This window comes from Hyperolius riggenbachi, chromosome 10 (assembly GCF_040937935.1).
Source record: "Hyperolius riggenbachi isolate aHypRig1 chromosome 10, aHypRig1.pri, whole genome shotgun sequence".
NCBI lineage: Eukaryota > Metazoa > Chordata > Amphibia > Anura > Hyperoliidae > Hyperolius > Hyperolius riggenbachi.
The window spans coordinates 174,833,671-174,861,170 of NC_090655.1; the positions used below are offsets into that span (position 1 = coordinate 174,833,671).

General features: G+C 44.8%; 1 protein-coding gene across 1 annotated transcript in view; it reads left to right on the forward strand.

The window, feature by feature from the left end:
- LOC137533958 (glutathione S-transferase P 1-like) overlaps nt 1-27,500 on the forward strand; it is a 132,335-nt gene that overhangs the window by 68,302 nt on the left and 36,533 nt on the right. The window contains exon 4 of the mRNA XM_068255288.1: nt 27,039-27,126. Within this exon, the coding sequence (XP_068111389.1) occupies nt 27,039-27,126 (88 nt within the window). The remainder of the gene's footprint in view (nt 1-27,038; nt 27,127-27,500) is intronic.

The following is a 27,500-nucleotide window of genomic DNA, read 5'->3' on the forward strand; positions in this document are numbered from 1 at the left end:
TTGCTGTCACACTTATACTGTTAATGGGATAGGCCTCAAACCTGTTACAGTCGGTAATTGGGTGACTGGGATTCAAATTTAAAAAGGAGGAGCCACAAACAGCAAATCAGATTTGTTTAATTTTAATGGAAAAATGTAAACTGCTTCCATTCTCACATTATTAATGCCAAGGACCTCAGAACCTCAGTTTTGGCAGCATTTAGTTTTAGCCAGTTACCATTCATTCACTCCTGAAACTCAGCTAAGCAAGCATTTATTTGTGCAGTAGGGTCTGTCATGCCAGGTTTGATTGATAAATATAACTGGGTGTCATCAGCATAGATGGATGATTTTTCCAGGTGGGAGCATGCATATCAGGAACAGCAAAGGGGGTAGTATTGAGCCCTGGGGAACACCATATTTTTGTTGCAGCATTGGGAGCATTGCTTTGCTCTAGCTCTTAACTTTTATATTAAATAACCTTATTTGATGAGGGATAACCATTATTGAAAATAGTTAATGGAGTTTTGCCATTCTTCAGGAGAGTGTAGGGAACTGATCCTTTGGCCAAAAGAGTGTCTATTAAAACAATATATTTATCTTCACTATTTTTCTCCGTATCTGTTATTCCAAAAATACTTGGTGTAGTCCCAAGTTTCATAATTAGAGTTTTTGATCTATGTGCCCCTGCACCGCACGGCTGATAGAAAAGTAATCTGTTGTATTGACCTGAGGAAGCGGGCAGAGTCCCGTGAAACGTGTTGTCTACAGTGTAACCTTTTTCTTTTATAATAAGACTCCTACGTCCATCTATGTGAGTCTTCTTTGGAGGTAAGAGACCTCCTTCTATTATTATATATAACAATGTCAACACTTGGGCGCCTCCACCGACATGCTTATTCACTGTACCCCTACACCTCTCTGAGGTGACCTCCCGATCACTGAGGGGCCGGTACCACCAGCGGACTGGACCACAAGAGGAGAGCGACCACCCAGACCAAACAGGAGCATACTGCACAAGCCCAGTATGCTCTGTGTCTGAGCGGTACGCTCCTGTTGACATCAGCGGGATCGAGGACACGGCAACGCAGGCACAGTGGTTTTCAGACTTTAAAGTCATAAATTCCAGAAGTGAACTGGAGGCGGGGCCGGAGCATTGGGGAGTGGCTACGTGGGCACAGGATGTCTGTGGGGGACCATTAGAAGCTCCGGGTAAGTTCAACTCCTTTTCCCCCGACCCCCCCCCCCCCCCCCCCTACAGTATCCCTTTAATGCTGTTTGGTTGCTATATACTCTCTGAATTTTTTTTTTTTTTCTAAAGCTGGCTTGCTGTGGGCCTAGAAAAGTCTATTACGGAGACCTGCCAGAATCTAAGGCCCAGTGCACACCAAAACCGCTAGCAGATCCGCAATACGCTAGCGGTTTTGGGAGCTGATTTCAGAGCGATTCTAGGTATGTTTAGAGAGGTTTTCTAAACATACCTAGCGGTTTTGCGTGCGTTTTTGTGTAGCAGATTACACATATTGTTACAGTAAAAGCTGTTACTGAACAGCTACTGTAACAAAAATGCCCGGCAAACCGCTCTGAACTAGCGTTTTTCAGAGCGGTTTGCGTTTTTCCTATACTTTACATTGAGGACGAAACGCTTCCGAAAACCGCAAACGCGCCTCCGGCTTGACAAAAACCGCAAACCGCCGGTGTGCACCATCCCATTGCAATACATTAGACAAGCGTTTTTAGAGGCGGATGCGGCCGGCAGATCGCTCCAAAAACCGCTCGGTGTGCACTGGGCCTAACTATGAAGAGTAGTCCAATGTAAATGGCAACATGCTCATTTAACCACTTGCCGACCGCACACTCATACCGTGCGGCGGCAAAGTGGTAGCTGGAGGACCAGCTACGCACATCTGCGTCGCCAGGTGCCTCCCTAATTAATCTGGAAAGGCTGCTCACGCGAGCGGCCGTTTCCTGTTAGATCACGGAGCGGGTCTCCGTGAATAGCCTGCGAGCCGCTGATCGCGGCTCGCAGACTAAATGTAAACGCAGGAGACGTTTGTCTCCTTTGTAGCAGCAGCGCCGTAAGGCAGATCGGCGATCCCCAGCCAATCAGCGGCCGAGGATCGCCGCCATGAGACAGAGGACAGCCTGTCACAGGCTGCACAGAACGGATAGCGTCCTGTGCAGCCCCGATCACCAGGGGTGAGAGGAAGAAGAGGGAATTTCACTGCGGCGGGGGGCTTTGAGGTGCCCCCCGCAACACCCAGGCAGGCAGGAGCGATCAGACCCCCCCTGCACATCATCCCCATAGGGGGGGAAAAAGGGGGGCGATCTGATCGCTCTGCCTGCAACCTGATCTGTGCTGGGGGCTGCAGAGTCCACCCAGCACCGATCATAAAAAAACACGCTGGTCCTTAAGGGGGGGGGGGGGGGGGGTAAAGGCTGAGTCCTCAAGTGGTTAAAGACAAGCTCACAAATCCACTGTCATCATAGGTTACATAGTTACATAGTTATTTTGGTTGAAAAAAGACATACGTCCATCGAGTTCAACCAGTACAAAGTACAACTCCAGCCCGTCCCCCACATAACCCTGTTGATCCAGAGGAAGGCGAAAAAACCCCCACAAGGCATGGTCCAATTAGCCCCAAAAGGGAAAAATTCCTTCCTGACTCCAGATGGCAATCAGATAAAATCCCTGGATCAACATCATTAGGCATAACCTAGTAATTGTAGCCATGGATGTCTTTCAACGCAAGGAAAGCATCTAAGCCCCCTTTAAATGCAGGTATAGAGTTTGCCATAACGACTTCCTCTGGCAATGCATTCCACATCTTAATCACTCTTACTGTAAAGAACCCTTTCCTAAATAAATGGCTAAAACGTTTTTCTTCCATGCGCAGATCATGTCCTCTAGTCCTTTGAGAAGGCCTAGGGACAAAAAGCTCATCCGCCAAGCTATTATATTGCCCTCTGATGTATTTATACATGTTAATTAGATCTCCTCTAAGGCGTCTTTTCTCTAGACTAAATAAACCCAGTTTATCTAACCTTTCTTGGTAAGCGAGACCTTCCATCCTACGTATCAATTTTGTAGCTCGTCTCTGCACCTGCTCTAAAACTGCAATATCTTTTTTGTAATGTGGTGCCCAGAACTGAATTCCATATTCCAGATGTGGCCTTACTAGAGAGTTAAACAGGGGCAATATTATGCTAGCATCTTGAGTTTTTATTTCCCTTTTAATGCATCCCAAAATTTTGTTCGCTTTAGCTGCAGCGGCTTGGCATTGAGTACGATTATTTAACTTGTTGTCGATGAGTACTCCTAAGTCCTTCTCCAAGTTTGATGTTCACAACTGTATCCCATTTACTTTGTATGGTGCTAGACCATTGGTACGACCAAAATGCATGACTTTACATTTGTCAACATTGAATTTCATCTGCCATGTATGTGCCCATATAGCCATCCTATCCAGATCCTGTTGCAATATGACACTATCTTCCTGAGAGTTGATGATTCTGCACAATTTTGTATCATCTGCAAAAATAGCAGCATTGCTCACTACTGCATCTACTAGGTCATTAATAAATAAATTGAAGAGCACTGGACCCAGTACAGACCCCTGTGGGACCCCACTGCTAACAGTCTCCCATTTTGAGTACGATCCATTGACCACAACTCTTTGTTTTCTGTCCATTAGCCAGTTCCCTATCCATGCACACAAACTCTTCCCCAGTCCTTGCATCCTCAACTTTTGCACCAGACTTCTGTGGGGAACAGTGTCGAAGGCCTTTGCAAAGTCCAAGTATATCACATCTACAGCATTCCCAATATCCATATTAGCATTCACTACCTCATAAAAGCTGAGCATGTTAGTCAAACAGGACCTGTCTTTAGTAAATCCATGTTGATGCTGAGAGATAAGATTATTTTCTACTATGAAGTCATGTATAGTATCTCTTAGTAACCCCTCAAATAGTTTGCATACAACTGATGTTAAGCTTACAGGTCTATAATTTCCTGGATCAGATTTTTTGCCCTTCTTAAATAATGGGAAAACGTGGGCTGTACGCCAATCCACTGGGACTCTGCTAGTTGCAAGAGAGTCACAAAAGATAAGATAAAGGGGCTTAGCTATAACTGAACTTAGTTCTCTTAGGACCCGAGGATGCATGCCATCCGGGCCAGGGGCCTTGTCTATTTTTAATTTATTTAGTCTTGCCTTTACTTCTTCCTGCGTTAAGTATTTAATATTACAGTTAGAAGATTGATACTCTTCTGCCTCTGTAATTTGCAACAGTGCTGTTTCCTTTGTGAAGACAGAAGCAAAGAAAGCATTTAATAACTCTGCCTTACCTTGGTCATCCACCATTGAGTTCCCACCCTCATCCTTTAGGATTCCTATACAGTCAACCTTTCTTTTTTTAGAGTTGATGTACTTGTAAAACTTTTTTGGGTTAGATTTGATATCCCTAGCGATTTGATTTTCAGCTTCGATCTTTGCCAGCCTAATTTATTTTTTACAATTTTTATTGCACTCCTTATAATTGCTTAGTGCAGCCTCAGCCCCCTCCTGTTTTAGGACCTTATAGGCATTCTTTTTCCTCTTCATTTTATCCCTAACCTTTCTATTCATCCATAGAGGCCTTATTTTATTCCTAGTCATTTTGTTTCCATATGGTATAGGTAGAAAAAAAACAACGTTTTGTAAGAAATAATACCTTTTAATGGCTAACTAATAGAGTTAAATGATGCAAGCTTTCTGGGATCTAGTCCCCTTCTTCAGGCATACTTCCAGATGTAAGCTGAAGTAATACACTGATGTTTCCATATGGGATATACATACTACAATATTGATTGAGAATACGTTTAAAAGCTTGCCATTTCCCTTCAGTGTCCTTCCCTTGTAGTACATTATCCCAGTTCACCAAACTTAGTGCCTGCCTAATTTGATTGAACTTTGCTTTTCTAAAATTCATAGTTTTAGTGGTCCCACTGCCCCGTGGCCTATCAGTCACCAGATCAAACGTTATCATGTTGTGATCACTATTTCCCAAATGTTCTTGAACCTGCACATTTGATACATTATCTGGTCTATTAGAAATGATCAGATCCAGTAACGCATTCCCCCTAGTTAGTTAAGCAGATCTTGATTGCATGCGAAAGGCATGTATTTTAATGGCTAGCAGCAGTGTGGGATGCAGTTAGTGGCAAGCCTAACAATCCTCCAATTTGGTGAAGCATAATCAACACGTCACATAAGCTCCTTCTCATGAGCGAGCAAGCACAAAAATACAGTTCCACAGAACACTGCAGTAAACCCTAATCTCACCGAATCGGAGATTTAAAATTGTAGGTCTCATCACCTCATATGGTTGTATCTCACCATCCATAGTGTATAATGATGCCTGTCATAGGATTGTCCCAGGATGTAGAGCAGGACTAATGCTAGCGGGTCATGCAAGCAAAGTTCATTGTGGCAAGGTTCGCCTATAGTCCATTACATGATCCATGTTGGAGCAGCATGTGTGCGGCATGACTGTGGGAGAAGCGGCCTTGTGAGAGGCCTTATTGCGGAGCTGGTGCGAGGCCCTGCATGGCATCAACTGACGTGAAGCCTCCCCAATGTTTGCCGACTTCTGGCTTTCTCAAAGGCTATGTCTTCTAATTTTTGGTTTAACTCTGTAGGATTCCTTTTCACCTTTTATGGCTGATCAAAATGTCTCTTACGTAGCATTTTAGGTTGTCCCAAAGGACAGATTCGGAAATATCTGTAGCTCTATTGAGCTCATAAAAAGAGTGTAATTTTTTTTCCTGTATATGATTGATTCTTTAGTAGTTTCCTATCCAATATCCAAGGTCTTTATGAGCACCAATTAATAGTAATAATGACAGGGGTGTGATCGGAATAAGTAAAGTTACCAATATTTACATCTCTCACATTCCGCAACCCCCCCCCTCTCTCCTAAGTTTTGTAGGTTATATCTAGTGATATTGAGGTCTCTCCCTGTGAAGCTTTTTTTTTTTTTTTTTTTGAAGCGAGATTTTAGAGGGTCGAAGATGTTGTTTGAGAGCCTGGCTTTAAGTTGGAGATAGACAGCCCTTTCAATAACTTCCCCAGAAAGAGTTGGAGACAGGTCTGTAGCTTCCCATGGCATCTGGGTCTGAGGATGGTTTCTTTAGTAGTCTGAAATTTGCCTCTTTCAGAAGAGTAGACCCTATATACCCTATATAATAAAACCCTATTGTCTCTGCGTCCTGTGTCCCTGTGAGTGTCCCATCTGTGCTCTGCGCATGTGCAGAAATGCAGAGACAGTGAGGGGGAGTGACGTAAGCCGCACGGCCAAGGGGCGGACGGGCGCACGCACAACTTACTCGGGCGTGCGTGGCTTGGGTGCGTGCGCGGCTTGGGTGCATGTGTATATATATACTGTTAGCTGCTTTTTTTCTTGCCATAATACAAATTCTAACAGTCTATTCAGTAGAACTATCAGCTGTGTATCCACCTGACTTCTCCACAACCCAACTGATGGTCCCAACCCCATTTATAAGGCAAGAAATCCCACTTGTTAAACCTGACAGGGCACACCTGTGAAGTGAAAACAATTTCAGGTGACTACCTCTTGAAGCTCATCAAGAGAATGCCAAGAGTGTGCAAAGCAGTAATCAAAGCAAAAGGTGGCTACTTTGAAGAACCTATAATATGACATTTTCAGTTGTTTCACACTTTTTGGCTATGTACTATACTTCCACGTGTTAATTCATAGTTTGGATGCCTTCAGTGGGAATCTACAATGTTCATAGTCAGGAAAATAAAGAACTCTCTTTGAATGAGAAGATGTGTCCAAACTTTTGGTCTGTACAATAATTAATCTATAGAGAGCGAGATAGCTAGAGAGAGAGAGAGAGAGAGAGAGAGAGAGAGAGAGAGAGAGAGAGAGAGATAGATAGATAGATAGATAGCCAATAAATGGTATCATCCTGATTTAAAATTTCTATCTATCTATCTATCTATCTATCTATCTCTATCTATAGCAGCAGTAGGGTATTGTACCGTGTTTTCCCTTTTGATGTTGCATGTATATAGCTGTCTGTACCACCAGCCTGCAAACTAATAGGATGTAAGCCCGACGAAGGCTGCAAGGCCGAAAGCTTGCTTAGTTAGCCAATAAATGGTATCATCCTGATTTAAAATTTCTAACTAAGCAAGCTTTCGGCCTTGCAGCCTTCGTCGGGCTTACATCCTGTTAGTTTGCAGGCTGGTGGTACAGACAGCTATATACATGCAACATCAAAAGGGAAAACACGGTACAATACCCTACTGCTGCTATAGATAGATAGATAGATAGATAGATAGATAGATAGATAGATAGATAGATAGATATCCTACCTAATAATAAAAGCTAACTGTCGCTGCGTCCAGCAGTTTTGTCCCTGTGTCCCAGGATTTTTGTTACTGCACATGTGCGCAATAACGGACAGCTGGGACCAGGGAGCTGGATCAGAATCGCTTTTATTTCGCCAAGCACGACTGGGTCGTGCCCGGAATTGGGCTTGGCACAAAGGATGGGCGAGCGAGGTGGGTGGGTGCGAGCGAGGCGGGCAGATGTGAGGGCGCGCGGCGGTTGCGTGCACAGCGCGCGCATGCGCTCTGGCGGTGGCCATAGACCTAGAGCCCGTTTTTTAAACGGGCTGTGTCTACTACTATACATAGATATAGATATAGATAGATAGATAGATAGACAAATTCCACATGAATAAATATGGGGCTTTGAATGAACAAGTAGTCTTTTTTATTCTTCCTTCAAAGTTTCTTAAAGATTGCGGACAAACATGCGAACACAATTTCGAAATTCCAAATCACAAAAAGACTTCCTGACACGTGTTTCAAGGTCAAAGACAGCTTCCTCAGAGGCATACAGTATACACACACATCTGTTAGAAAATACATATATAGTATGAATTGTACAAATCATTACATACCAGCCAAGGTCTATGTGTATGTCAGGATACAGGAGCTAAATTAAGAAACTTTATCTTACCAACTGTCGACCCTCAAAAGTTATAAGACCGCAATTTGCAAAAATGCCATAAATGCTAATTCATGAACTGGGCCTAAACAGGCAAAAAATAGTAATAAAAATGACAGTAAAAAGAAAAGACAAGATTCCCAACCGCCTACAATAAATTTATAGAAAATCAGTGTTCCAGAGTGAAAAATAATCTATCACCATAAATAGTCCAAACACCAGGTTCTACAAACTGTCCCCTCCTGAACATGCAGGTGCACTGGTGCCAAATACTATCAAGTGCTACAGAGCATAAGAAAAAATGCAAGTTACCACTACATATAATATAGCAAGTAGAGCATGCAGTAATAATGTTTCAAATTCATATCCCCAATGAGAAGTTATCCATATACCTATCCCATAAAGCTACATGCATACATACCATAGATTAAAGCAGGCTCGTGTATATCAGCAAGGTGTATATATTAGGGCTGGTTCAGACGGACGTTTGGAGGCGTCGCGTTCGTTGGCGTTGCGTTCGTGATGCGTTCAGGCTTTCAGCAGCGTTCGCATTGCGTTCGGATGCGGTCGCGTTTTTTCTTCCCCTAGAGGGACATTACCCGTCGCGGTTAACCGCCCCTGGAAGCAACATGTAGCTTCCAGGGGCTCCTTGAACGCCAGTGAAAATCGGGACCCGAACGCCGCGTTTGTGCAAACGCGCGTAAAAGCTTGGTACAAACGCTCCCATTCACTTGAATGGGAGCGTTTAACGCCAAGCCCCGAACGCTGGCAGCAAACGCTCTGCAAAGGTCCGTCTGAACCAGCCCTTACACTCATAGAACAATGGCCATCTGGGCCTCCCATATAGGTGTATATATTACACACATGGAATAATGGCCCCCCTAGGCCTCACATATAGCATCATTTTATACACATAAATAGCCTGTGGGAATAGAAAGATTATACACCACAAGTGACCAAGCTATATACTACTCATTATGAGTGCATAAACCTATAGTGCATTGAAGTACAGTGTACATAATAGACCCCTATAAATGTGTTATGTAATCTGGAGTGACCTAGATCAAAGAGATCAAATTACCTGAACGAGATCAGAGACTGGTGTTCATCGACTGTGTCAGAAGAGCCCAGGGTGGAGCGTGAGGGAGGTGTGGCCAGGAGGGCGTGAAGTGCACGCTGCCGTGGTCCGCACACCCAGAGTCTTTGGAGCGCAAGCGGAAGTGCATGGGGCGCAGGCGGACATACGTCACCGCAGCCCAATAGTGACGCCAAATGTGCGCCTGTGATAGATGTAGGCGTACAGTCTGACCGCACGCTATTTCCCCACGCATGCGCAAACCACCTCAGACCCCCAAACACACTTCTGTGCATGTCCCATAGGTCTATTAAAGCCATAAATATATATAACCTAACAGATAAATACACTCTAGGATCCTAAAGACCCCTATTAAAAGTTACCACAGTGCTATCTACTGATCAATTATAACATGGCATATTATATGCATATAATAGGTTTTTATATCCTACAGAAATACCTCTCACCAGGGGGCAAGTGACTCATGATAATTACCCCAATTGTATAAAAAGCTGGGAGGGGAAGGTTATAAGAAAATTATCTAGCTGATATTATCCCATAATGTTAAAAAACTGTTTTAAACCCAATATATAACCAGAATATATACAAATTCTCACATTTCTAAAATGACAGCGCCTGTCCCTGTGATTAGAGATGTCCCAAACCTCCGATTTCGGGACTAGAAAAATTTATGCTGGCCACAAAAGTGATGTAAAAGATGTTTTAACACCTGGAGGGGGGCATGGCGGAGTGGGATACACGTCAAAAGTCCCGGGGAAAAATCTGGATTGGACGCAAAGCAGCGTTTTAAGGGCAGAAATCACATTGAATGCTAAATTGCAGGCCTAAAGTGCTTTAAAACATCTTGCATGTGTATACATCAATTAGGGAGTGTAATTAGAGTACTGCTTCACACTGACACACCAAACTCGCTGTGTAACGCACCGCAAACACCGGTTTGCGTAGTGACGGCCGTGCAAGACTGGTGCGCACCATGGCGAGATTGCTCTTCCTCACTCAGTGATGTCAGGTAATGTCTGACTGCCTTATCAACTTTCGATGGTTCTTTCTCTACCATTGTTAAAGCTTACATCTATTTTTTTTAAATACTTGTTCTGCTTGCTGTTCAGTACCTGCAAAGAGAACCTTTTATGGAGGGCAAGTCTGCCATTGCGAGTGACCACAGGTAATGGCCGGGGAATACTGGTTCGATTCCGGTCCGGAGTGGGAGCGTAAAACGGCTACCACCACACATCCAAGGAAGGCAGCAGGCACGCTGTGGGCAAAGGAGCAGGAACGGCTACCACACATACAAGGAAGGCAGCAGGCATGGCATGCATGTCCCGAGGTAGTGACCAAAAATAACAATACAGGAGTGTGGTGATATATTGGGGTGCTGATGCTGTTAAGGATAATACAGTAATATATTTTCATTTTCCCATTTTTATGTCTGCTGTGTACTACTGTATCATATGGATTGGGAGGCTGGCAGCTGCCTGGAGTTCGTTATATCATGTAAATTGACCCTGCATTCAATGGCCATTGTCTGCTCCTAACTGGGAGATGGGAAATCTCTGCAATTAGGGACTGTCTACCTAGCCTCTAATTAGGAGATGGCTATTCAGGCCAATACTGTCAACAATGTGTTTGTCACCTGTAACTTGGACTAGGGAAGTCTTTTCATGTATGTGCTAAAATATACTTTAACCTGGGGAAATTTGGATATTAAGGAAGTCGTGTGTGTGTGTGTGTGTGTGTGTGTGTGTGTGTGTGTGTGTGTGTGTGTGTGTGTGTGTGTGTGTGTGTGTGTGTGTGTGTGTGTGTGTGTGTGTGTGTGTGTGTGTGTGTGTGTGTGTGTGTGTGTGTGTGTGTGTGTGTGTGTGTGTGCTATAATACACTTTTCACATGTGGATGTTAGATCTCTGGGAATCAAATTATGTCTGAGGATGTAGTTAAATCTAGTCCCCCCCCCCCCCCCCCCCATCCAAACAGGCTTACAGCCTCAAGGCAAATATTCCATTATAAAAAGCAGGGGACAGATACCTAAAATCAGTCTACTCCTGACGGTAGCTGGAACTGGACTCCCGGTCTAAGCTAAGTTGGCTCCTGATCCAATCAGAACGGTGTCTGTCCACAGAACCCAAGTCCAAGATTCGTCTATCTTGATCCCTGTTATTTTGGTAAGCAAATCGCGTGTGTGTTTCTTTGTAAACTCTCTTAATTTTGTAACTTTTTTTTTTTTTTTTTTTTTTTTTGTAATTGTATATACTCTGTTCTGCATTGTTCCACTTTTTTTCCCTGGAATATTAAATTATTATTGAATAAGCTTAACTTCTGCTGTACTAAACTAACACTCATAGCCTAGAGGAGACTGCAGTGTAGCTGTTATAAGTCCATGCCTAATTGTATGCTTGAGCAACACTACCATATGAAATTGTAATTGCATTGTGTGTATGGGGCACTTCTGCGCTCGACAGCAGAGTGGGAGTGGCTAACAGTATCGTTCGGAACGACTGTTATTGGTTTTGCTGCACGACAGAGTAACTTGCATTACAAGTCAGTGCCTGATTGTGCTGTGTTACTGTACAACTGTACTGCGTGTGTGGGTGCGTGGCGTTCCCGTATTTGGCCTAAGCGCAAAGCTGACCCGAATACGAAAACGCAGATTGCGTGTTGAGCACTCGACAGCTGAGTTGACGTGTCTAGCAATGACTAGTGGTGGCAGTGGGAAGCGTCTGAGGGGTCCCAGCCTTGTTTGTAGCTTGAATAAGGCTGTTCCCTGCTTGATCTGGTCAAACCCGCAGTCGGGAACCGTATACGCAGACGTGCCGCGGGCCGGTTCCTGACATAATATGCTGGCAGTGGTGGGAACGTTTAGTACATTAGTACGCAGTTTAGTTCGCTATTATGAGTACCAAAGGCTGGAAGCTTGCTAGAAGCAACTAGCCTACAGAAGTGTACTCAGTGCAGAATATATATACTTTTTTTTTCTCAAAGATACACACTTGGCATTTTGCTCCCCTCCCCTTTTTGAGGGGAGATTGAGGAAATGCTGTCACTAGGGGTGATCCAACGGTCACACAGCGCATGGGCATCACCTGTAGTGCTAGTACCCAAACGGGACCAGACCACTCGGTTCTGTGTAGATTATCGAAAACTAAATTTGATAACTGCGTCAGATGCTTACCCAATGCCGAGGGTCGACGAATTATTAGATAAGCTAGCTGGCGCGCAATATCTAACAATCGTGGATTTGAGTCGGGGATACTAGCAGGTCCCTCTAACAGCTGAGGCACGGGAGAGGTCTGCCTTTATCACCCCCTCAGGTCTGTTTGAATTTAATGTAATGCCTTTTGGAATGAAAAATGCCCCGGGCCACCTTCCAAAGGGTTGTAAATGGTCTCCTGGAACGTTTGGAACACTGCGCTGTCGCCTACCTAGATGACATCGCCGTGTTTAGCGCCAACTGGAAAGACCACTTAGCGCAGCTGTCACAGGTTCTGGGACGCATTACTGCAGCAGGACTAACAGTCAAGCCTAGCAAGTGTCAGATAGGCATGAAACAGGTACAGTACCTGGGACATGTGGTGGTGGGGGGGGGGGGGGGGGAGAGCTTCGTCCAGATACTGGGAAGGTAGATGCTATTGTGTCCTGGCCCACCCCCCACACGAAGAAGCAGATTCAGTCCTTCTTAGGGACTGCTGGGTACTATAGAAGGTTTGTCCCCAACTACAGTGCCCTCACCAAGCCATTGACAGATCTCACCAAAAAGAAGCTGCCCAAGCAGATTCTCTGGACGCCAGAATGTGAACAGTCATTCACAGCTCTGAAGAGGGCCCTAGCCAGCCCTCCCGTGTTGCAAGCGCCAGACTTCAGCCGACAGTTTGTGGTCCAGACGGACACCTCAGCCTTTGGCCTAGGTGCTGTGTTAAGCCAGGTAAACCAAACTGGGGAAGAACATCCGATTCTGTACTTAAGTCGGAAGCTGCTACCCCGGGAGGTAGCTTACGCCACCATAGAGAAGGAGTGCTTGGCAATTGTATGGGCCCTACAAAAGCTGCAGCACTATCTCTACGGTCGCGTATTCACAGTCGTAACCGACCACAACCCTCTTAGTTGGTTACATCGGGTTTCTGGTGACAATGGCAAATTGCTGAGATGAAGCTTAGTTCTCTATAGCTTCACTATTCAACATAGGAAGGGGAGCAATCATGGGAATGCGGACGGGCTGTCCCGTCAAGCAGAACCAACAGTGTAGGTGCAGGCTGGATGATCTGGAAAGATCATCTGCCTTGCACCAAGTTAACGGCAGAGGTGTGGTGATATATTGGGGTGCTGATGCTGTTAAGGATAATACAGTAATATATTTTTCATTTTCCCATTTTTATGTCTGCTGTGTACTACTGTATCATATGGATTGGGAGGCTGGCAGCTGCCTGGAGTTCGTTATATCATGTAAATTGACCCTGCATTCAATTGCCATTGTCTGCTCCTAACTGGGAGATGGGAAATCTCTGCAATTAGGGACTGTCTACCTAGCCTCTAATTAGGAGATGGCTATTCAGGCCAATACTGTCAACAATGTGTTTGTCACCTGTAACTTGGACTAGGGAAGTCTTTTCATGTATGTGCTAAAATACACTTTAACCTGGGGAAATTGGATGTTAAGGAAGTCTTTTGTTTGTGTGTGTGTGTGTGTGTGTGTGTGCTATAATGCACTTTTCACATGTGGATGTTAGATCTCTGGGAATCAAATTATGTCTGAGGATGTAGTTAATCTAGTCCCCCCCCCCCCCCCCCCCCCCCGTCCAAACAGGCTTACAGCCTCAAGGCAAATATTCCATTATAAAAAGCAGGGGACAGATACCTAAAATCAGTCTACTCCTGACGGTAGCTGGAGCCGGACTCCCGGTCTAAGCTAAGTTGGCTCCTGATCCAATCAGAACGGTGTCCGTCCACCGAACCCAAGTCCAAGATTCGTCTATCTTGATCCCTGTTATTTTGGTAAGCAAATCGCTTGTGTGTATCTTTGTAAACTCTTAATTTTGTAACTTTTTATTTTGTTTTTGTAATCTTTTGTATATACTCTGTTCTGCATTGTTCCACTTTTTTTCCTGGAATATTAAATTATTATTGAATAAGCTTAACTTCTGCTGTACTAAACTAACACTCATAGCCTAGAGGAGACTGCAGTGTAGCTGTTATAAGTCCATGCCTAATTGTATGCTTGAGCAACACTACCATATGAAATTGTAATTGCATTGTGTGTATGGGGCACTTCTGCGCTCGACAGCAGAGTGGGAGTGGCTAACAGTATCGTTCGGAACAACGGTTATTGGTTTTGCTGCACGACGGTGTAACTTGCATTACAAGTCAGTGCCTGATTGTGCTGTGTTACTGTACAACTGTACTGCGTGTGTGGGTGCGTGGCGTTCCCGTATTCGGCCTAAGCGCAAAGCTGACCCGAATACGAAAACGCAGATTGCGTGTTGAGCACTCGACAGCTGAGTTGACGTGTCTAGCAATGGCTAGTGGTGGCAGTGGGAAGCGTCTGAGGGGTCCCAGCCTTGTTTGTAGCTTGAATAAGGCTGTTCCCTGCTTGATCTGGTCAAACCCGCAGTCGGGAACCATATACGCAGGCGTGCCGCGGGCCGGTTCCTGAAAAGGAGGACTTTCTAGGCCCTGCTGTATATGACACAGATAAACTTATCTACCTTTAACGAGAATCTGTTATGGAGGGCAAGTCTGCCATCCATTCAAGTGAAAGGTATGCACTGACTGCCAGGTATAATACAATGTGCAATCAAAGATGCAGTGAAAGTTATGCAGTGACTGCAAACAGCTGTTTGTGTAGTGATGGCTGTGCTGGACTGGTGCGCACCATGACGAGAGTGCAGGTGATGGCGGCTTTCCAGCCCATATGGTCGCCGGGCTGAGGTAGCTGAATGACAGAACAGTGACTGTCCAGCTGATCAAATGTCCAGCTTTTATGAGGTAGTGAATGCTAATATGGATATTGGGAATGCTGTAGATGTGATATACTTGGACTTTGCAAAGGCCTTTTCGACACTGTTCCCCACAAAAGTCTGGTGCAAAAGTTGAGGATGCAAGGACTAGGGAAGAGTCTGTGTGCATGGATAGGGAACTGGCTAATGGACAGAAAACAGAGTTGTGATCAATGGATCGTACTCAAAATGGGAGACTGTTAGCAGTGGGGTCCCACAGGCGTCTGTTCTGGGTCCAGTGCTCTTCAATTTATTTATTAATGACCTAGTAGATGCAGTAGTGAGCAATGTTGCTATTTTTGCAGATGATACAAAATTGTGCAGAATCACTAACTCTCAGGAAGATAGTGTCATATTGCAACAGGATCTGGATAGGATGGCTATATGGGCACATACATGGCAGATTAAAATCAATGTTGACAAATGTAAAGTCATGCATTTTGGACGTACTAATGGTCTAGCACCATACAAAAATAAATGGGATACAGTTGGGGGCATCAAACTTGGAGAAGGACTTAGGAGTACTCATCGACAACAAGTCAAATAATCGTACTCAATGCCAAGCAGCTGCAGCTAAAGCTAACACAATTTTGGGATGCATTAAAAGGGAAATAAAAAAATCGAGATGCTAGCATAATATTGCCCCTGTTTAACTCTCTAGTAAGGCTACATCTGAAATATGGAATTCAGTTCTGGGCACCACATTACAAAAAATATATTGCCATTTTAGAGCAGGTGCAAAGACGAGCAACAAAATTGATACGTGGGATGGAAGGTCTCGCTTATCAAGAAAGGTTAGATAAACTGGGTTTATTTAGTCTAGAGAAAAGACGCCTTAGAGGGGATCTAATTAACATGTATAAATACATCAGAGGGCAATATAATAGCTTGGCGGATGAGCTTTTTGTCCCTAGGCCTTCTCAAAGGACTAGAGGACATGATCTGCGCATGGAGGAAAAACGTTTTAGCCATTTATTTAGGAAAGGGTTCTTTACAGTAAGAGTGATTAAGATGTGGAATGCATTGCCACAGGAAGTCGTTATGGCAAACTCTATACCTGCATTTAAAGGGGGCTTAGATGCTTTCCTTGCATTGAAAGACATCGATGGCTACAATTACTAGGTAATGCCTAATGATGTTGATCCAGGGATTTTATCTGATTGCCATCTGGAGTCGGGAAAGAATTTTTCCCTTTTGGGGCTAATTGGACCATGCCTTGTTAGGGTTTTTTCGCCTTCCTCTGGATCAACAGGGATATGTGAGGGAGCAGGCTGGTGTTGTACTTTGTACTGGTTGAACTCGATGGACGTATGTCTTTTTTCAACCAAAATAACTATGTAATTATGTAACTATCACTTAATAGAGTGGAACTTCTTAGAGTTGATTGTTGCAAACGTGCCCTGTTGGCTAAATCCCAAACCATACTTGCTGAAAGGGGATAAAAATGATAAACTTTTGGCCTGGCTCTTGAGAGATACAAGGTCAAATACCGCAATCCCGGGGATCAGGTCCGAAGATGGCTGTTTGCATGAGGACCAACATACTATAGAGCACACCTTTATACAATACTATACACAGCTATGTTCCTCTAAAGTGGACTATTCCTCCTCACAGCAAGATGAGTTCCTAAATAATATCACATTTCCTACCCTTAATGAAGAACAGATTAAAGTTTTAGACGCACCTCTTACTCTGGATGAGATCACTAACTCTATCTCAGAAATGCAATGTGGGAAAACTCCTGGCCTTGATGGATATCCATCTGAATACTATAAGCACTATCATCTTGTTTTAGCACCTAAACTGCTAGCGGCCCAGAAATCAGCACGTAACCATGATGCACCCCCTGCCTCCTGGTCGGAAGCATTAATTACACTACTATTAAAACCCGGTAAGGATCCTACTTTATGCACCTCCTATAGGCCTATATCGCTCATTAATGTTGATGCAAAAATAATAGCAAAAGCCCTTTCTAACAGGCTTAATAAATGTATTCTTACCATAATCCATCAGGACCAAACAGGATTCATGCCTGGAAAGGGTACTGATATCAACCTTAGAAGGCTGCATACGAATCTGGTCGCTAACCATGATAATACAGGAGACAGGGTTTTGGCTTCACTAGATAACGAGAAGGCATTCGACTCGGAGTGGGGATACCTCTGGAAGGTGATGGGCAAATTTGGCATAGGAAATAACATTATTAAAATGGTACAACTACTATACAAAAAACCCTCTGCCAGATTGCGTATCAATGGCAAAACATCACCACCTTTTTCGCTTTCCAGGGGTACCAGGCAGGGGTGTCTCCTCTCGCCGAGTCTGTTTGCTATTGCCATCAAACCACTAGCTATAATGCTGCGACATTCTACTGGGTTTAAAGGGACTCCGAGCAGTGCAGAAACTATGGGAAGATGCATATCATTTTAAAGCTCTCTTTCTCCTCTTTCCAATGATATATAAACCACCGCCCCATGACTTTTAGTTTTCGCTATTTTCGCCATCGAAATTACCGTGACTTTGATCGCGAAAATAGAGAAAACTAAAAGGCGTAGGGTGACGAATTAGGTGTCGTCAGAAAGAGGAGAAAGAGAGCTTTACAATGATATCCATCTTTCCATAGTTATATTGTATTAACCACTTCCCGACCGCCGTATTGACAAATGGCGGCCGGGAAGTGGACCCCGCAAGGACCGCCGTATTGACAAATGGCGGCGGTCCTTGTAGGGGCATGGGCGGAGCGATCGCGTCATCCGTGACGCGATCCGGCGCCTGTTTCCGCTCACCCGCCGCAACATCCCGCCGGCCATACGGAAGCGCCGGCGGGATGTTAACCCGACGATCGCCGCATACAAAGTGTATAATACACTTTGTAATGTTTACAAAGTGTATTATACAGGCTGCCTCCTGCCCTGGTGGTCACAGTGTCCGAGGGACCACCAGGGCAGGCTGCAGCCACCCTATGTCGCACCCAAGCACACTGATTTTCCCCCCCCCCTGCCCCAGATCGCCCACAGCAACCCTCAGACCCCCCCTGCCCACCCCCCAGACCCCTGTTTGCACCCAATCACCCCCCTAATCACCCATCAATCACTCCCTGTCACTATCTGTCAACGCTATTTTTTTTAACCCCCCCCCTGCCCCCTCCTGATCACCCCCCACCCCTCAGATTCTCCCCAGACCATCCCCCCCCCCGTGTACTGTATGCATCTATCCCCCCTGATCACCTGTCAATCACCCATCAATCACCCCCTGTCATTGCCACCCATCAATCAGCCCCTAACCTGCCCCTTGCGGGCAATCTGATCACCCACCCACACCAATAGATCGCCCACAGATTCGACATCAGATCACCACCCAAGCGCAGTGTTTACATCTATTGTCTCCTCTAAACACCCACTAATTACCCATCAATCACCCCCTATCACCACCTGTCACTGTTACCCATCAGATCAGACCCTAATCTGCCCCTTGCGGGCACCCAATCACCCGCCTACACGCTCAGATTGCCCTCAGACCCCCCCTTATCAATTCACCAGGGCATTATTTACATCTGTCCTTCCCTGTAATAACCCACTGATCACCCATCAATCACCCCCTGTCACTGCCACCCATCAATCAGCCCCTAACCTGCCCCTTGCGGGCAATCTGATCACCCACCCACACCAATAGATCGCCCGCAGATCCGACATCAGATCACCTCCCAAGTGCAGTGTTTACATCTGTTCTCTCCTCCAAACACCCACTAATTACCCATCAATCACCCCCTGTCACTGCTACCCATCAGATAAGACCCCTATCTGCCCCTAGGGCACTCAATCACCCGCCCATACCCTCAGAACGCCCTCAGACCCCAGCCCTGATCACCTCGCCAGTGCATTGCTTGCATCTATTCCCCCCTCTAATCACACCTTGAGACACCCATCAATCACCTCCTGTCGCCCCCTAGCACACCTACCCATCAGATCAGGCCCTAATTTGCCCCGTGTGGGCTCCTGATCACTCGGCCAAACCCTCAGATCCCCCTCAGAACCCCTTCCGATCACCTCCCCGGTACATTGATTGCATCTATTTTCCCCTCTAACCACCCCCTGAGGCACCCATCAATCACCTCCTGTCACCCCCTAGCACTCCTATCCATCAGATCAGGCCCAATACAACCTGTCATCTAAAAGGCCACCCTGCTTATGACCGGTTCCACAAAATTCGCCCCCTCATAGACCACCTGTCATCAAAATTTGCAGATGCTTATACCCCTGAACAGTCATTTTGAGACATTTGGTTTCCAGACTACTCATGGTTTTGGGCCCGTAAAATGCCAGGCCGGTATAGGAACCCCAAAAACTGACCCCATTTTAGAAAAGACACCCCAATGTATTCTGTTAGGTGTATGGCAAGTTCATAGAAGATTTTATTTTTTGTCAAAAGTTAGCGGAAATTGATTTTTGTTTTTTTTTCACAAAGTGTCATTTTTCACTAACTTGTGACAAAAAATAAAATCTTCTATGAACTTGCCATACACCTAACGGAATACCTTGGGGTGTCTTCTTTGTAAAATGGGGTCACTTGTGGGGTTCCTTTACTGCCCTGGCATTTTAGGGGCCCTAAACCGTGAGGAGTAGTCTAGAAAACAAATGCCTCAAAATGACCTGTGATTAGGACGTTGGGCTCCTTAGCGCACCTAGGCTGCAAAAAAGTGTCACACATGTGGTATCGCCGTACTCAGGAGAAGTAGTATAATGTGTTTTGGGGTGTATTCTTACACATACCCATGCTGGGTGGGAGAAATACTTCTGTAAATGACAATCTTTTGATTTTTTTTTTTTTACACACAATTGTCCATTTACAGAGTTATTTCTCCCACCCAGCATGGGTATGTGTAAAAATACACCCCAAAACACATTATACTACTTCTCCCGAGTACGACAATACCACATGTGTGGCACTTTTTTTGCACCCTAACTGCGCTAAGGGGCCCAAAGTCCAATGAGTACCTTTAGGATTTCACAGGTCATTTTGAGAAATTTCGTTTCAAGACTACTCCTCACGGTTTAGGGCCCCTAAAATGCCAGGGCAGTATAGGAACCTCACAAATGACCCCATTTTAGAAAGAAGACACCCCAAGGTATTCCGTTACTAGTACGGTGAGTTCATAGAAGATTTTATTTTTTTGTCACAAGTTAGCGGAAATTGATTTTTATAGGTTTTTTTCACAAAGTGTCATTTTCCGCTAACTTGTGACAAAAAATAAAATCTTCTATGAACTCACCGTACTAGTAACGGAATACCTTGGGGTGTCTTCTTTCTAAAATGGGGTCATTTGTGAGGTTCCTATACTGCACTGGCATTTTAGGGGCCCTAAACTGTGAGGAGTAGTCTTGAAACGAAATTTCTCAAAATGACCTGTGAAATCCTAAAGGTACTCATTGGACTTTGGGCCCCTTAGCGCAGTTAGGGTGCAAAAAAGTGCCACACATGTGGTATTGCCGTACTCAGGAGAAGTAGTATAATGTGTTTTGGGGTGTATTTTTACACATACCCATGCTGAGTGGGAGAAAGATCTCTGTAAATGGACAATTGTGTGTAAAAAAAAATAAAAAAAAAAAAATTGTCATTTACAGAGATATTTCTCCCACCCAGTATCGGTATGTGTAAAAATACACCCCAAAACACATTATACTACTTCTCCCGAGTACGGCAATACCACGTGTGGCACTTTTTTGCACCCTAACTGCGCTAAGGGGCCCAAAGTCCAATGAGCACCTTTAGGCTTTACAGGGGTGCTTACAAATTAGCATCCCCCAAAATGCGAGGACAGTAAACACACCCCACAAATGACCCCATTTTGGAAAGTAGACACTTCAAGGTATTCAGAGAGGGGCATGATGAGTCCGTGGCAGATTTCATTTTTTTTTTGTCGCAAGTTAGAAGAAATGGAAACTTTTTTTTTTCTTTTTTTTTTTCTTTTTTTTTTTGTCACAAAGTGTCATTTTCCGCTTACTTGTGACAAAAAATAATATCTTCTATGAACTCACTATGCCTCTCAGTGAATACTTTGGGATGTCTTCTTTCCAAAATGGGGTCATTTGGGGGGTATTTATGCTATCCTGGAATTCTAGCTCCTCATGAAACATGACAGGTGGTCAGAAAAGTCATAGATGCTTGAAAATGGGAAATTTCACTTTTTGCACCATAGTTTGTAAACGCTATAACTTTTACCCAAACCAATAAATATACACTGAATGGGTTTTTTTTAATCAAAAACATGTTTGTCCACATTTTTCGCGCTGCATGTATACAGAAATTTTACTTTATTTGAAAAATGTCAGCACAGAGTTAAAAAAATCATTTTTTTGCCAAAATTCATGTCTTTTTTGATGAATGTCATAAAAAGTAAAAATCGCAGGAGCAATTAAATCGCACCAAAAGAAAGCTTTATTAGTGACAAGAAAAGGAGCCAAAATTCATTTAGGTGGTAGGTTGTATGAGCGAGCAATAAACCGTGAAAGCTGCAGTGGTCTGAATGGAAAAAAAGTGGCCGGTCCTTAACCTGCTGGGCGGTCTGGACGAGCTCAGCTCGTCCAGTACCGCCGGAGCCTGCCGCTCAGGCCCTGCTGGGCCGATTTGGCTCAAATAAAAAGCAGCACACGCAGCCGGCACTTTGCCAGCCGCGTGTGCTGCCTGATCGCCGCCGCTCTGCGGCGATCCGCCGCGAGCAGCGGCGAAAGAGGGTCCCCCCAGCCGCCTAAGCCCAGCGTAGCCGGAACAAAAAGTTCCGGCCAGCGCTAAGGGCTGGATCGGAGGCGGCTGACGTCAGGACGTCGGCTGACGTCGATGACGTCACTCCGCTCCTCGCTATGGCGACGATGTAAGCAAAACAAGGAAGGCCGCTCATTGCGGCCTTCCTTGTTTATTCTGGGCGCCGGAGGCGATCGGAAGAACGCCTCCGGAGCGCCCTCTAGTGGGCTTTCATGCAGCCAACTTTCAGTTGGCTGCATGAAATGGTTTTTTTTTATTTAAAAAAAACCCTCCCGCAGCCTGCCTGGCGATCTTAATAGAACGCCAGGCAGGTTAAGGGGGGTAAAGCCCACGGTCCTCAAGTGGTTAAACAGGGTGACTTTTTCTCAAAGTCAGCAGCTCCATTCAGCAGGATGGAGCTGCTGACTTTGAGAAAAAGTCGCCCTGTGTAATACAATGTAACTATGGAAAGATGGATATCATTTTAAAGCTCTTTCTACTCTTTCTGACGACACCGAAATCGTCGCCCTACGCCTTTTAGTTTTCTCTATTTTCGCGATCGAAGCCGCGGCAATTTCGATCGCGAAAATAGCAAACTAAAAGGCGTAGGGCGGCGGTTTATATATCATTGGAAAGAGGAGAAAAATCTTTAAAATTATATGCATCTTTCTATAGTTTTTGCACTGCTCGGAGTCGCTTTTAACCTCCTGAGCGATAATCCCGAGCTGAGCTCGGGGTATATCGCGCAGGAGGATTTCTCAGGCCCTGGTGGGCCGATTTGCGTAATTTTTTTTTGTTACACGCTCGCCGCCGATCCGCCGCCGCTCGCCGTGCCGCGCAGCCCCCCCCCTCCCCGACCCCTTGTGCAGCCTGGCCAATCAGGCCAGGCAGCACTGAGGGGTGGATTGGGACTCCCTCTGACGTCACGACGTCCAAGACGTCGGTGACGTCATCCCGCCCCGTCGCCATGGCGACCGGGGAAGTCCAGCAGGAAATCCCGTTCTGAACGGGATTTCCTGCTTACTCGGATCGCCGAAGGCGATCGGAGTGGGTGGGAGGATGCCGCTGCGCTGCGGCTATCATGTAGCGAGCCCTGGGCTCGCTACATGATTTAAAAAACACAAAATTTAAAAAAATAGTGCTGCGCCACCTCCTGGGCGATATAATTGTATCGCCCAGAGGGTTAAAGGACTTACGAGGCGAAAATGCTAAAAAAAGTAAATTACCTGCCTCATCTTTTATGGCACGGAGGACGCCGTCCGCGCCCTCCGTGCCGATCCGCCGGGTCCCCCCGCTCATTAGCCCCCCGGGCCGGCTGCCGACCCCACGGCCCGGGTCGGGCTCTCCTGCCACCCGCAATATGGCCGCTTCCTTTGGTCGCGGCTGCGCAGTCCGCCTGGCCGCGAGTGCGGCTGCGCAGCTCTAGGGCCAGCCCCCCTGATCCACGCTACGTAGCAGAGATCCTGCTCTCTGTAACAATTACAGACCAATCTCGCTTCTCAATTGCGATATCAAGATATTTGCCAAGGCCTTGGCAAACAGAATTACACCACTCCTTCCACAGCTTATCCATCAAGACCAGGTCGGTTTTGTCCCTGGGAGGGAAGGCAGGGACAACACGGCAAAAGCTATTGGGATTCAGTACTGGCTTTCTCGGCATCGGTCGGAGGGCTTTTTGCTCTCGACCGATGCCGAGAAGGCATTTGATAGGGTCTCCTGGAACTATATTAAGGCGGTACTTGCTAATCTAGGACTGGGCACACAGCTCACTTCTTGGATTAACTTGCTTTACAATAATCCATCAGCAAAAGTAAAGGCGAACCTCTCTTTCTCAAAGTCTTTCCCTATCTCAAATGGCACTAGGCAGGGGTGTCCCCTATCCCCCTTAATTTATATTCTCTGCTTGGAGCCCTTTCTAAATCAGGTTAGATCGAATGCTGACATTCAGGGCATCAAGATTGGTCGAGATGAGTATAAAATAGCAGCTTTCGCTGACGACATGTTATTTTTCTTGTCAAAACCCCCAACCACTCTCCCGAACCTGATACAAGCTCTCCACAATTTTGGTCTAATATCCAATCTAAAAATCAACTATGACAAATCCTTTGCACTCAACATTACCCTTAAAGCAGAAACAGTGACGATTTGTAGAGAGAGATTCCCCTTTAAATGGGAGTCTAAAGCAATCCCATACCTCGGCATCAAATTACCTGCGATAACCTCTTTGACTTCAACTATGGCCCCCTCAAAGACAAAATTCAAAAAGAACTAACTGACTGGAACAAGCTCAAAGGACTGTCTTGGTTTGGGAGGATGGCATCTATCAAGATGACAATCCTTCCACAACTCTTATACCTTTTCCAGACGGTTCCTGTCCACCTACCCCCAACCTTTCTGAAAAATCTGCAAACTTCACTCAACCAATTCATATGGGGATATAAAAAAGTAAGGCTTAGCAACAGCACTCTTTCTTTACCCTTAGATAGAGGTGGCTCAGGCCTCCCTAATCTAAGACTATACCACCTTGCCTCACACCTAGTACGAATTATTGACTGGACATCCCCACTAGACCAGAAAGATTGGGTTAAGATAGAGCAGGAGATTATAGGCACTCAAATCGGGGGCTTCCCATGGATACCACCCATCCCCACCAGAGGTGATAAACTAGACCACCCTCTCATATAACAACAAAACGAGCCTCCTTGACATGTTGCAAAAAATATAAAATCTCCCTCTTAAACGGGCCTATGACCCCACTGGTAGGACATCCTCTCTTTACTCCAGGCAACGATTCAGCTTACCTTAGAACCTCGGCAAAGATACAACCCCCCAGGGTACACCAATTTATGGCAGCTGGAAAACTCAAAACCCGGGAAAACATAACACATCCTACTTCAGACCAATCCCTGCCTTATTGGATGTTTTTCCAGATCCGTCACTTCTTAGAGACACCTGCTCTTAAGCAGGGAGCAACCTACAATCTCACACAATTTGACCAAAGATGTGAATCGAAAGCTGTGAAGCGTCACATGCTTTCATGGAACTACAATCTTTTGCTATATGCACAATCTCCATTGACTCCTATTTTCAGGAAAAAGTGGGACAAACTTCTAGGTTCACCCTTATCAGAAGATCAATGGATCACTATATATTCCAATACACATAAATCCTCTAGAAATACAAGAACTAGGGAACAGAACTACAAACTTCTCACCCTATGGTATAGAACCCCGGAAATTTTAAGCAAATTTATGCCCAACGTGCCTAACACTTGCTGGCGTTGTGAGAAAGGCCCTGGCAACTTACTCCACTTGATGTTTGACTGCCCTCTAATAAACAGATTCTGGAAGGACGTCCACAGGCTTACCCAACAAATTTCGAGTTGTAATATGCCTTATAGCCCAGATGTCTTTCTTCTACACAATTCAACCTATTCCCCTGCCCAGTATAAGAAATCTATAGTCCCTCACATGATCTCAGCAGCCAGAGCAACTATACCAGCACTCTGGAAAACAAAACTTGTTCCTACCCTGAAACAGTGGTTTTTCAGAATTGAAAAGGTGAGAGAGTTGGAAGAACAGATCCTCATAGCCCAGGAGCAGGTTGACAAAATCTCCAAAATATGGGCCTGTTGGTACGAGTTCAAAGATTCTGATGAGTACAAAGGTATAATGTTATAACCTGACCTCAATCCCAGAGTCTTATCTCCGGAATGCCTGTTGTCGCAGTTAAAGTACCACACTCCACTCTCCACCTTATAGCCTACTACACACCTACCTACTCACTACTTTTCTCCCTTTCTCTTCTTCTCTCTTCTCTTCCTCACCTCTCTTTCCATTTTCCTCTTATCCCTATCTTTTCTTTCTTTTTTTTTCTCCTTTCTCCTCTTCTCCTCACCGCTGTACTCTAACTCTAGCAGCTTGTTTTAAAAAGAGGAGTGCCATCCTAACTAACAAAAATGGAACTTGTAAACGATCCCATTTGAATGGCTAACTAACTGTGTTCTATATAAACAATTTTCCTGCTTTAACATGTACACTGTTATAAACTGTTTGCAAGTCTTGTTCAATAAAATATATTGGAAAAGAATATCAATGAAGAGGTGGAGCATACACTGGCAGCTCTCTAATCCAGTGAGTCAGCAGCAGAGGCAGAGAGTGTAAGAAAGATTGTCTGCTGTACCAGTGTACAGCACTAATGCCCCCTAGTGTTTGACTGCCCAAATTACCATAACTAAAATCTGAATCGTGGATTTCTGAACGCTTTTTGGCCTTTTTTTTCAGGTATTTTGTATTTGTGTTTTGGCATAAATAATCATCATATTTTTAGCAAGCAAAATAATATTTGTAATATGTTATACAAATATTTGCATGACATCAGTTGCCATTGTGGGACAGGTGTTAATTACACCATAAATGATACTGGCATTATGAGGGTGCGTTTCCACTAGTGCGATGGGAAATCGCCGCGGATTCTCCGGACGAATTCGCATGCAGGAGCGAAATCGCATGCAAATTTTACCACTAATTCGCATACGATTTTGCATGGATGACGCTGTGTGCGAATTTAACCATGTCAGTGCCTGTGTGCTTTTTCATTGATTCCATGCGAAATCGTATGCGAATTCGCATGAAAATTCGCATGAAAAAACACCATGCGAATTCCCTATTAAATACATTGTATGCGAATCGCATGCGTGTGTGCGGTGTCCGAATTCGTATGGCTCTGCCGAGCAGATTTTTCCTGCACAAGAAAACGCTCCGTTTTCCTGACAAGTGGACACAGGCTCATTCACTTTTATTGGTTATGCGAATTCGCATGCGGGGAACGCATGCGAATTCGCATTAGTGGAAACGCACCCTGAGACTTGTCCCCATCATAAGCATGAACAAGATGAGCGTGTTATACTTGGTGCTATGATCCATATCCTCAGCCCTGCCATTGTTGTGAGATAAAAGTGTGCCTAAAGAAGTGTAGCACCCCATAGGTATCTAGTGACACTCAACAACCATATTCTTTTCCCCCACACCCTCTATCATGAGGTTGAAAAAAAAAATTAGTCAGGTGCACAGTTCCATTTAAATAATAATAATAATAATAATAATATAAATTAATTAAAAAAAGAAGAAAATAGCTGATGGGATGGGCGTTTGAAGTCACACCTATTTATTTAATTAGTTATAAATAAGGTGGTGTTTTGTTTTGTTTTTTGACAGGTTTTTGGTCAGCTTCCCGCATTCAAGGATGGAAGTTTTACAATGTATCAGTCAAATGCAATTCTGCGTCACCTTGCTAGAAAGCATGGTAAGCTATTTGAACTACAAAATAGGTTTATTCTACTAAATTGTCTGTAGTGTTGGCTTTTAATTCTTTAATGTGTTATGCTGGGAATACACGACTTGTTTTTGAGTCATTTAGATGGTTCAATAGATAATTTCCGACAGGTCCTATCTCCCGCCCAACCGTTTCGCTGCTCGGTTTCTGATAGCAGTGAATGGTAAAAGATAAGAAAAACGAGCGGAAGATAAGAGAATCGACTGCAGAATCGAGCGGCAAAAACGATCCGTGTATTTCTAGCATTAGAAACAAGAAGCTGATTTCTGTAGGCGGCATGGTTATCTCACATTGACCAGTCTTATTATTTAGTATTAAAGAGAACCTGAACTGAGTAAAATTAT